General features: G+C 36.0%; 1 protein-coding gene across 1 annotated transcript; it reads left to right on the top strand.

The window, feature by feature from the left end:
* The first annotated feature begins 8,302 nt into the window (after positions 1–8,302).
* On the top strand, positions 8,303–11,525 carry LOC142344238 (uncharacterized). Its single transcript, XM_075395793.1, has 3 exons — positions 8,303–8,476; positions 10,340–10,644; positions 11,096–11,525. Exons 2-3 carry the CDS (start codon positions 10,380–10,382, stop codon positions 11,419–11,421), a joined length of 591 nt encoding a protein of 196 aa, XP_075251908.1. The 5' UTR covers positions 8,303–8,476; positions 10,340–10,379; the 3' UTR covers positions 11,422–11,525.
* Positions 11,526–12,910: the final 1,385 nt, after the last annotated feature.

Genomic DNA, 12,910 nt, shown 5'->3' with positions numbered 1-12,910 from the left:
CAATGACAACGCACGTGTAATTACATAAATAAATAATTGTGAAAAAGGTTGCATAGGCTTATGAGGGAAGTAACTAGTATTATGAAATCATAAAGCTGGCTGGGTTGCAAAAAATATACCTCAATTGATAATCCTGTAATCTCTTCCAGTTTTTTTGTTACCTGTGTTGACATGCGATAAAAACCTTGTAACAATATGAGTGAATGGTTTAAATTTGGTTTTCAAAAAGCGTTGAAAGCCTTCATCGCGGCAAATTGAGTACTTCTTAAAGGCGTTGATGCTACGTATCGCTTTTTTGGTAGCTAAGTCAAGTGAGAAAATCTTGCTGTTTTTCAATTCGCTCCTACTTGCCATTTTGATATCAGACTCTTCCCTTTTCTCTAATTCATATACATCTTGTTGTTGCTTTAGTTTGGCTTCAGATAGCTAAAAAAATTAGGGTGACTCCCATCATCGGCAAAAGAAAAAAAATTCTGGTGAAACTGATTATAGTCTCTTTTTTTGTGGATTTGATATCAGCTCATCGTTGTTTGATTTTTCACATTCATTGGAGTATTGAAAAATTTCTGCATATTAAACGAAATTCAATTCATATAAATGACTAGGCCACTTCAAGATTTTTCTGAGCATCTTTCAAATACAACGCCCAGTTGTTTTGTATGAGGTAGCAGCGAAGTTTTTTCCGTCACTAGAAGCATTATAACTTCAAAATTGCCAATATTGTTAAGCTTCGGAGTAAGCGGATATTTTCTGCTATTACACCCATTACGTTTGTATCCTCAATGACAGAGCATGTGCAAATGCATAGTTGACTATTATGAAATAAAAATCAAGTGTTCAGGAGGATCCAACAAAAATTATGCACTTACTATGCTTGCTGTGGCGCGAACAAAAAAAGATCCTAACTGATAAATTTGTTATCGTTTCAAATTTTTTGACACCCGTTGTCACATGAGATTGAAAAATGTGAGAATCCGTGCGACCAGTTTGAATTTGATTTCCGAAAAGCGTCGAATGCATTTATCTGGCCTAGTGGAGTAGTTCCTTAAATGTTGATGCTTAAACGTATCAGATTTTTTCTCTATATAAGTCTAGTGAGCGAATATTGTACTTGTTCTTTCTCTCCCAGTTGTCATTTTCCACCGATATCAATATTTTTTTTTCATCTAATTCTTTTACAATTATTGTTGCTTTAGTTCGGCATGGGTTATTAAAAAAAAGTTAAAAGTTTTGTTTTTTGTTCAAATTGTGTTCACGTTTAATGATATTTAGGGTTCCTTCCATCATTGGCAATCGTATTTGGTATCATTGACCTTAATCGCAAATCGTTACCAGATTCGATATTAGCTTATCGTTGTTTGATTTTTCACAAACTTCAAACAACTAAAAAATTTTCGCATTTTAAACGGATTTTAATGGATTTAAAAACCCAGCCTATTAAAAAATTGTCCAAGCTTTTTCAAAAAAACCCATTTACTAATTTTTTTGTATGAGGTAGCACGCAAGTTTTTTTATTCTACTTGAAGCATTATTACGTCAAATATGCCAAAATTCTCAAACTTCAGAAAAAGGCAGATGGAAGATCAATTCTGTTTTACACCCCTTACGTTTTGTACCCTCAATGACAAAACAAGTGCAGTACATAGTTAACTATTATGGGACAAATAGTATGTGTTCATCGAGGATACAACAAATAATACGTCCTTACTAAGCTTGGTGAAACGCAAACAGAAAGCTTCCCCACAGTTGTTTGTCAGCACCCTTTGCGGTATGCTCCACGTCACCCGTTATAGAATCCTCACTAACCCGATAAATTGACGAGGGTTTGCAATGTTGCAAAAACAATTGTGATTACTCGCTGATTGATGTGCTCTTATCGTGATCAGATTGTTCGCAAGTTTGATATGCATTCCAGTAAGATATTGAAAAAACAATTTGTGAAAAGAGCAGATATCGAAGAAATGTGTCTTCAAGTTTAGGCAAAGCCTAACGACAGAAAAATTTTGCGGTTTCTGTGGATTGACGAAATAGCTCAAATTGTTACGCATGAGCCAATTTGTCTCCAACATATGCAAATTTTGTTCTACAACGATGCCCTCTGGATAATGCATCTGAATTGGCACGAGCGAGTTAAGTCACTTCACATTTTTATAAGGTTGATTTGTTAGTTTCTGAAAATAGTGAAGAAACAACAATAGCTGTAAAATTGGCATCAACAGAACTCTTGGTTTCAATTTCAACAAATGGGCGACGAACTTCGACCAAAATGAAGTTCCCGATGAAACCTTGACGGTACTTGGTCTCTAGTGGAATTATGTCTCAGACACACTCAAAGTTTGAAAAAGCATCATGGAATTTGAGCCAGAGAGCAAATGAACCCAATTCAACGTCTTATTAATTTTTTCAAGTGTTTTTGACCCATTTGGATTCCTAACAGCGCTTGTCATCAGAGGACTAAATACTTTGAGAGGAAAATGGCAAACAAAACGACAACAATAGGACTCCCACATTGATGGAAGTTAAAAAACACAGTTTGCAGTGTGGAATGTTGAATTGAATGCAAGAGAAGATTTCGAGGAGAGGTTGTGAAACAAGCAATGAAAGTGTCTTTATTGAGTTTCACGTTTTTTGTTAACTTCACTGAAGACTCTTCTTCTTCTGTGCTATAGCTTACATTGTTACAAAAACCAGAGAAGCAGAACCAAAGGTTTCGTCCGTCATGGGCAAAACGCGAGTCACTCCATTGAAAAATCACACGGCTCAGGAGTTGAAAGTAGTGGCAGCAGTCACTCGAAACAGATTGAAGGTGGCTATCATTGAACAATATTATCCTCATTTTAACAAAACTTTTGTCGGGTCTGGTTATACAACAGTATATCATATCAAGCAACATCAAGCAACCATCCAAATTTGTAGCCAATTGTAATTCAGATTTACAGGATACGTCAACAGTTGACAAATGGCATTATATTCCGTCAACAGTTGGCGAATGGCGCCCAAATTTAATCGAGCGAGTCGACTCACCTCATATTATTCTTATAAGGATGATTTGTTAATTTCTTAAACAGTTAAGTAACAGCAATTTTAGTAATGCGAGGAATCAAGCCGATTTAGGAACTCAGGGAATTTGTTTAAACGAAGTTGGTACAAGTAACTGGATTCAAAGCCCAGGGTTGCTGAAACGACCTATCGTCTGAGAAGGGGACAGCTAGCCCCCAGCTGAGCAAGATATGGGCGTTAGCGTTTGTATGGCTCAGCACGATAGTGAAGACAAGGTAAACTGGGGAAGCTTTAGAAAGTTCAATCGATTGCGAAGAACAGCTTCATGGATTTTGTCTTGGAACTATAGATCCAAGCCAATTTACGAATTGCTATGAGAGGCTGATGATGTCATCAAGAACTTTCTCCAGAGTGAAAATTATAAAGTGATGCAACACTAGGGAAACTGTTTTGTCTGGCAAAACGATTTCTTCAAACAGCAGCCTTGTTGCATTGCTTCCTTTCATTGACTCTAATGAGCTACTAAGAGTCATAAACCATGATTTTCTCTAAGATAGTGGAAGCGAAGTTCAAAAGTGTTATATTATATTTGAGTTCCGAAAAGTCCCTTGTCCCTCGATCATTTAAACATAATTTTTTTACCATGTCATTTGTTTACTAGCAGCAAGTTACCACAAATGAGCGGTTTTCTATCAACAGAGTTTTGAATAATGTACGACTATTTCGAAACACGGGTGTTTGACTATTTCGGACCTTTCGACGTAAAAATGTTACGACGGACAGTGAATTAATGATATGCCTGTTCACATGCCTAAATGTACGTGCAGTGCACTTAGAATTAGTCAACAGCCTGGACGCTGCTTCAGGTGTTGATGCAGTCCATCGACCCGTTGCAATACGTTGTCAGCGAAAGACAATCATTTTGGATAATGGTACAAACTTTGTTGCAGTAGCACGACATATTAATTCGCGAAGATGAAATCACATTCAAGTTATCCGTTTCAGGCATCAAGTGATCTTTCATCTCACCAGCAGATCTTCACTTTGTTGGATTATGGGAAAGATTCGTACGATCCTTCATAAAAGCGCTGTTTAATGTGTTAGGAATGCAAATCTTGAAAAAAGACAAATTGCGAACGGTTTTGTGTCTCGTAGAACAGCTTGCAAACAACGGTCCTTTTACTAAAGTCAGCAGTGACACTCCCAATCTTCAGCCTTTAGGGCCAAATTACGTCTTAAATTGTCAAGTTAACGTGAATTTGTCCAAAACCATTGTATTCTGGTACACCAAATATTTACAGAAATCTCTTTCGAGACAACAGAGTGTCCTTGTTGAAATTTGGAATCAGTGGATGAACGATTATCTTACTACTTTGTAATAATGGAATAATTGGCGAAGGAAGAGCTAGAGGAGACCAGGAAAGGAGATCTTGTTTGGATAACTGACAAGTACACTCATCATTTCAATTTTCTTTTGGTTAGAGTTGAGAAGTTCTTCAAAAAGGATGTTTAAGTGGTAAAAACAGCTCTGCCTAAAAGTCAACTGGGACCTGCAAAAATTTTATATCGGTCAAGAATAACCGCAAATAATGTTACTTTTGGAAACTGAATAAAAACTGGGGCGGCTATATTGCTGTCCTTTATGACCTAAATAAAAAGAGGCCAATGTTACTTTGGGTATTTTCAATTCATATACTGTCTTTGTCAAGATTTCAATATGTTTGATCAACCATAAATCAAACTGTTAACGTTTCGTGGTGTTGTTTACTTATAATGTAAACATTGTTCAAAGTTGTTAAATATTAATGTACTCAGAATGCCGTAAGAATCAGTTGCCTTGTCTATATCCAATTTGTGGCTAGCTTAGCTGACTCTGAATACATGATCAATTGAATTTTTTTTCAACGAGTTTCAAGTTGCAGCCAAGACAATGGGTTGTAATTATATTTGGCGGTGATCTTACATATATTCAACGCGAAGAAATTAGTTTCAACCTTACACAGATTTACAGTTTTTTGCATTGATTTTATATAAACTAAAGGACTAGCTTTGAACGTTTTCTATTATAATTTAGAGTTTTCTGATGTTGATTTTTTTTAAAATCAATGCTAGAATTCAAATTTGATCTTAAATAATTTAGGAGTTATATTGGACGTCATCTCAATTAAAGTTAAATTTGGAGACGCCGATAATATGTAAGGTTGTACGCTCTAAAAAGCTAAAAAAATGTGTAGTTAAAAAAAGTCTGAGCATGAACGCACGAAAGTCTGCTGAACGCACGATATTCTGAACATGATAATGCACAAAAACTTGGACGTCAACGCACGAAATGTAGAGGTAAAACTGCGAGTAAATTGCGTTTTAAGATGCATTTTGATAATCTGAAATAAAAAATTCTGAGGAATCTTAGAATTGATTTAATTTTTCAAAGACTTTTGAACTATTTTTTGCACGCCAAGGTCATTGTTAAGTCTCTTGATAATTTGCTGAAATCTCATTTCGCTTAATTACCCAAGCTTTCTATTATTTATAATAGCGCGTAGTAGCTATTGAATTCTTTGTTTGGTTTTGAACGTGGACCAATCGTTCCTGTGTTAGAAATTCAAAATGATCTGAGAAGAGACTAGTCATCGAGTGTACCATAAATGAACTGCATACGATATTGCGTTGACCTGGAAAAATTCTTATCAGGACCTCGAATGCTTCGTTAATTTGCAAATAATGGAATCTACAAGTTTTTGATGCAGCTTTGCCTTTAAATAAACTTTTTACGTCTCAATTTTACAAAAATTTAAAACATTTAGTGCATTAAACTCCTTTGGCCTCCTTTAGATGTTAAATTCCGATTGAGAAAGAAAAAAGTATTGAAGGAAACTAAAATATGGTGATAAAGTGGAAAATGATGGTAGCAAGTGTGCGGTGATTCGAACCTGGTAAAATTATGCAAGCAAAGTGGGGTAGATAGCTTTCAGATTTCTACGCAATCAATGCATTTACGACGAAAACTTCTGTAAATTTGCGTTTTGAATTCTAAGTTTGGAGTGTTTGTAGTCAATTCATTGCAGTGTTTTTGCACTAAATTCTCAGCGCGTGCAATACTTCTTCTTTTTCACCGGGAAAACATGTGAGCAACAGAAAAAACCGCAAAATTTAGTAAGACAGGCTGAATACATTAATATTGAGATAGATAAGCGATCAATGCGTTAATATTACCATTTTTAGCGTTTTTTGGTGGTGATCTTACATATATTCAACGCGCAGAATTTAGTTTCGACCTTACACAGATTTACAGTTTTTTGCATTGATTTTATATAAACTAAAGGACTAGCTTTGAGCGCTTTCTAACCTAATTTAGTAAAAGAATTTTTTAATGTTGATTTTTTAAAAAAAATCAGTGCTAGACTTAAAGATTGATCTTAAATAGTTTAGGGTTTATATTGGACGTCATCTCAATTAAAGTCAAATTTGGAGACGCCGATAATATGTAAGGTTGTACGCTCTAAAAAGCTAAAAAAATGTGTAGTTAAAAAAAGTCTGAGCATGAACGCACGAAAGTCTGCTGAACGCACGATATTCTGAACATGATAATGCACAAAAATTTGGACGTCAACGCACGAAATGTAGAGGTAAAACTGCGAGTAAATTGCGTTTTAAGATGCATTTTGATAATCTGAAATAAAAAATTCTGAGGAATCTTAGAATTGATTTAATTTTTCAAAGACTTTTGAACTATTTTTTGCACGCCAAGGTCATTGTTAAGTCTCTTGATAATTTGCTGAAATCTCATTTCGCTTAATTACCCAAGCTTTCTATTATTTATAATAGCGCGTAGTAGCTATTGAATTCTTTGTTTGGTTTTGAACGTGGACCAATCGTTCCTGTGTTAGAAATTCAAAATGATCTGAGAAGAGACTAGTCATCGAGTGTACCATAAATGAACTGCATACGATATTGCGTTGACCTGGAAAAATTCTTGTCAGGACTTCGAATACTTCGTCAATTTGTAAATAATGGAATCTACAAGTTTTTGATGTAGCTTTGTCCTTAAATAAGCTTTTTACGTCTCAAGTTTACAAGAATTGAAAACATTTAGTGCATTCAACTCCTTTGGCCTCATTTAGATGTTAAATTCCGAATGAGAAACAAAACAGTTTTGAAGGAAACTAAAATATGGTGATAAAGTGGAAAATGATGGTAGCAAGTGTGCGGTGATTCGAACCTGGTAAAAATATGCAAGCAAAATGGGGTAGAAACCTTTCAGATTTCTACGCAATCAATGCATTTACGACGAAAAGTTCTGTAAATTTGCGTTCGAATTCTAATTTTGGAATGTTTGTAATCAATTCATTGCGGTGCTTTTGCACTAAATTCTCAGCGCGTGCAATATTTCTTCTTTTTCACCGGGAAAACATGTGAGCAACACAAAAAACCGCAACACATAGTAAGAATCAGGCTGAATACATTAATATTGAGATAGATAAGCAATCAATGCGTTAATATTACCATTTTTAGCGCTTTTGGCGGTGATCTTACATATATTCAACGCGCAGAATTTAGTTTCGACCTTACACAGATTTACAGTTTTTTGCATTGATTTTATATACTAAAGGACTAGCTTTGAGCGCTTTCTAACCTAATTTAGAGTTTTTTAGTGTTGATTTTTTACAAATCAATGCTAGACTTCAAGATTGATCTTAAATAGTTTAGGGTTTATATTGGACGTCATCTCAATTCAAGTTAAATTTGGAGACGCCGATAATTTTAAAGAATGTACGCTCTAAAAAGCTAAAAAATATGTAGCTAGAAAAAAAACTCTGGGCATGAACGCACGAAAGTCTGCTGAACGCACGATATTCTGAACATGATAATGCACAAAAATCTGGACGTGAACGCACGAAAGTCTGGACATAAGCTCTTTCTGTCTGGGACGGTTTGGACATAGACATTTTCCGTCTGAGACGGTCTGGACATAAGCATGGTCTGGACATAAGCATTAAAAACACTGGAGGACCAATGGAAACAGTAGATCCGAATCCCATCGGACGAGATCCTGAATCTTTGAATAGTCCCCCAGCAAACGTCTATTAGTGGTGCATAGTTTTATGAGGACTGGGCTATAATGGCAAGTACCCGTCTTTTTTGGTCATTAGCTTACCTCGTTTACGTTAGACGAGCTTGTCGCATTATTAGTAGCAATCATAAAGACCACAAAAATTGAGAAAAGAAAGCTTTCTTTATTTTCGGATTTGCTTCAACATGCAAATACAAAAGCTGCATTCATTTTACAATAGCAATAAGAACGTCATGCAGTTACGCGCTGAGTAAATTTGTTTGTATGTGAATAAAAACTGATTTTTACTAACAAAACGCAAAAGTCACCACAATTTTTGGATTTGAAGTTGCAACTGTTTGGTTACTGTTAGCTGGAAGTTGCATTTTGCTGATAAACTAGAAGTTTCCTTGCAAACCAAAACAGGTAAACTTTACACTTATAATCAACATCAAAAGTTAGTTAGCACCCTTTACTTTTACAGAAAAACATCTGGATCTATTTTGTTTCGACCCCCCCCCCCCCCCCAAGTGTTTTGATGCCCCCAATTACAAATTGTTTTTGTGTAAAAAATGGTACGTGTGCGTGAGGGCGTAAATTTACATGGGGGATCCACAAAATTCTACAATTCGACAAAAAATTACGCTAATTTTTGGGCAGTGTTTGAAAAAACCTTACGCATTGCTCTCCACATTAGGGTTTCGACTTTGTGGATATCGTATCTATTAAGCTGATGTTGTGCTTCATGCCGAAAACTACACGCTAGCTAAGATCACAAGTGTGATTTTTCCTAACATTTTCCGAAACAGAATAGATCCCATTTTTGAATCTTGTTTGATTGTGCCCCCCCCCCCCCAGCTTAGTGGGCGCATATCATTTGCACCCCCGCACGCATGCACCATATTTTACATAATGATTTAGTATTAATGGCACGTGGTCTGTATCGGGGGGTGCATGATGTACCGGGGGGGGGGGGGGGCAAATAGAAAAAGATCCAAACAATTTTTTTCTCATTTATGTCCCTGTCCAATACATTGTCCACTTCATCTTGCAAAGCACGCGCCATGACATAATTAAGCAGTATTGTTTACAGTCATAAAAAAATGTCATCGTAGTCTCTGTTTATTTCCATCCATATCGTCCTCATTTTTAGTTGAGATCATTTGACCACAAAGTTTAACGCATTTAAAGCAGCGACTGTTTTTTGGCAAGATAATCCCTTCAGCAGCTGAATTTTTGTGTGGTCATTTGTTACTGCATTTTGTATTGACATTTGCGTTAATCGTTTGATTAGATTTTTTGACCATACACGACTCAACTCACTCAATAAGATTTCTTCACTCAGTTATTGAATGTAAATTGAGAAGGTATACTTCGATTGAATTTTTGGGATCTATTCTGCCCCCCCCCCCCCAGTGCTTTTTATGACCCTCCAGTTACAAATTCTATGTTGTTATATAGCACGTTACGATGTAAAAAAAGCAAAATAGCACGTGCGTCTGGGGGTCATAAAAAATTATGCTCACTTAGCTGGGGGGGGGGGGGGGGCATAATAGATCCGAATTTTGATAGACGTCAGCCAAACTGACTATTTGAGTTTATATTGATTGGGAATCAGTGTTTAAGATTTGGGATCTATTCTGTTTCACCCCCCCCCCCCTCCAGTGTTTTTTATGACCCCCAGTTACAGATTATATGTTGTTATATAGTACGTTACTATGTAAGAAAATAGCACGTGCGCCTGGGGGTCATAAAAAATGTATGCTTACTAAGCTGGGGGGGGGGGGGGGGCAAAACAGAATAGATCCAAGATTTGGTTCAAACAACGATATAATTTTAGATCAGAATCTCATTTCTTTGATTCCCACTCTGCGTTTGGCCTTGATGATATTTTTCTAATCAAGGAGGTCTTAACTGCCTATTTTGTATTTTGCGGTTTTCGTCTGGCAATCTGCCAGCAATGTTGTACAATTTTTGCAAATATGCTTGGGTTTGGAACCCCCCCCCCCCCATAATTTCATGGGGGACTATAATGGGAAAGACCCACCAAATTTTTATAATAGCATGTTAATATTCCTTATGTAAAAATGAAGCATTTAAACTTAAGACGTATGAACTCATGATTACTTTGTTGTGCTCTGTATAATATCAAAGATAGAGGGATAACCAGAAATTTTGTTTTCCTGGTTGCTTAAAATGGGGTTTATTGTTTGTCTGCTGGTATTCAATCTACTCCCACTGCTGTGTGACAATTTTACAAGATTGTTAACATAATTGTTCTCTTTACAGAAAAAGCAAAATAAAAATTCAGTATACAGAATTTGGAAAAATGGGAAAGCACAGACGAAATAGCTTAAACCGTGTGGAGCAACCTATCAAAACTTCCTCCTATTTTACGAAGCTCTTCTCACCGGATGACACGTCGAATTCAGATAAACCCGGGAAAAACGGAAATGATGGGGAGAGTAGCATTCTTCAGAAACAGGTTGGGTTTTGGGTCATAATTGCGATCGTATACAACTTGTCTGGTCAAATGTGGAACTACATGAGAAAGGCGACAGTGTCTGGACATAACGGGCATTATTTAGTGGCAGGTTAATCTTTTCCGTCTAAATAAAAAAAGGAAGAAAGAGTGGGGTTTTTCCGATAATAGCCCCCCCCCCCCCCCGCACCAAGCTTGCCGACCTCCCGCACCCCTCCACCGTCCCAATTACCGAAAAATTACAATGGGGGCAATATTTTTGTGGAGCGGGGCGACAATGGTTGTGACCTCCTGGCGGGGCGACAATGGCTGTGATGTATAAATAATAATTCGCTGTGCATCAAATTTTCACAGGCCGACATTATTTTCTACTGCTGCTGTAATTTTACTGAATTTTAACTTTTGATAAATCTAAACTTTTTTTGTGAACCGTAATTTGAAACGCTGATACAAGTTTTTCATTTTGCTATTACAATCAGCCTTAGTTACAATTTAAACTGCTAAAAATGTGAACAAAAATCCAAAATGTGAAATCATTAAACGGAAAAGATTTTGCTGGCCAGGTCGCAGAAATCAATGCCGGACTGAAACGTTCATAGTTGCAATATCATATCTCATTCTAACAGCCGCCTTTATACATCTCCTTAGCGGAACTGTGAAGACTACTAACATTGTAGCCCAACAATTAAAGAGTTTCATCAGCCTAGTTATAGTCGTGGGCGTTTCTTGTCTTTTGATGTCATTCACGAAGGAAAAGTTGGGCCATTACCCAATCATGGACACAGCTAATACATTCTTACCAACAGGTCTTCCCATAATGTTTGTTTTGATTTTTGTTTGCGGATATTTGGGGCGAGCGTCAAAACAACGGGCTGAGACAATGGACTAAAAAATGTGGAGTATTCACGTTTAATTCATAAATATGTGCTTTTAAAATTTTAAGGTGGCATATGGAAGTTACGCAATTATAATTGAAATATAATTTATCAAAAATGTATTTTGGCTTTCCGGGTTGGAAGTTCCGTTTGAGTTATAGTATCAATAAATTTGATCTTCAGCATCTCACAATTGTTTTTCAAGGCTGAAAATATCTGTTTATTCTATGGGCGTTCAATAGTAAAGACTGCTATTTGTCAAGTTATTTGGTTTAACTTATTGATTTAGCAGGGATTTTAGTTAAGGCAACAAATTGTCGAACAGATTGCCGGTTTTCGAGAGTTTCTTAAAATGGGACATTAATGCGGAGGTATGAAAATAAAAATATCCAATGTTTGAAATATCAAATATCAAAAAGTAATCAACTATGTAATTAAATAGTGCTCTTTAACTGTTTCTGGGTCAATGAAATGTTTGTCCGTTACTTCACTCTTAAAAAATTCTTCTTTGAAAAAGTTCGATCCATCTTGAAAACAATTGTCTAAAATCAGTTCTGCTCTTCCAAATTGTCTTTATAACACAAAAGTTACCCGGTTGGGACTGATAATGTGAAAAATTCCATTTACTTATGATATTTTCATGCTCAAGTAGATTAGTTAATCTCGTTTTTATTTTGTTTTGGTTAAGAATTTCATTAATTGCTCTCAAACGAAGTTTGTAGCAATTATATTAGTCCTGTCGGTCTTTTTATGCAATTTTTCGCTTGACCAATTTTTCGTCTGACCCATTTGACTTTCGACCTCAAAAACGGGATAAACAGGTAGCGCCCAGCGGCCATTAAGTGCTCTTAGAGCCTTTCAGCTCGTTAGTCTTCAAGTATGCGCTTCACAGAAACTGTTTTGGAGATTTATACTTATGGTATGAAGGGAGGTTTTTAGAGGCTGACTGTTAGACTTGAAATAGATATCACTTGATATAACCCAATTAAAACTGTACGTGATTGCCCAAAACAAGGCTCTATGTTGATTATGTTGTAGTTTAATGAAAATTTGAAAAACAGAAGATGAAATTTGAACTTATTTGAAAAAGTTGAAAAGATTGCAGAAATCCTATACAATATTATGTTGTCGGTCAGTTGAACTAAGAGAAAAATATACAAACTTAATTTTTTTAGCTGTTAGGCAAAGCGAACTTTTTATTGAAATTAGGCGAAAGCTACTTAAAATATTTGAATACTATACTTCACTGAAGTACAGTATTCAAATATTTTAATTAGCTTTCATCTATTTTCGATAAAAAGTTCGCTTTTTGATAAAAAGTTCGCTCGACATTGATATCAATTGGAACTTAGTGAAAAATTTTCTACGATAATTTGTTTGTTGAAATTAGGCAAAAACAAATAAGAATCTTCAAGATGGTACTTCAAAGACCACCTGATGCCATGAAGTCAAGTTGATTTTGGCAAAATCAACTTGATTTCATGGCGTCAGGTGGTCTTTGAA

The sequence above is a fragment of the Convolutriloba macropyga genome, chromosome 8 (assembly GCF_964194025.1).
Source record: "Convolutriloba macropyga chromosome 8, txConMacr16.3, whole genome shotgun sequence".
NCBI lineage: Eukaryota > Metazoa > Xenacoelomorpha > Acoela > Convolutidae > Convolutriloba > Convolutriloba macropyga.
Note: the sequence above shows the minus strand (reverse complement) of the source record. Positions and strands in the feature narration are given on the sequence as shown.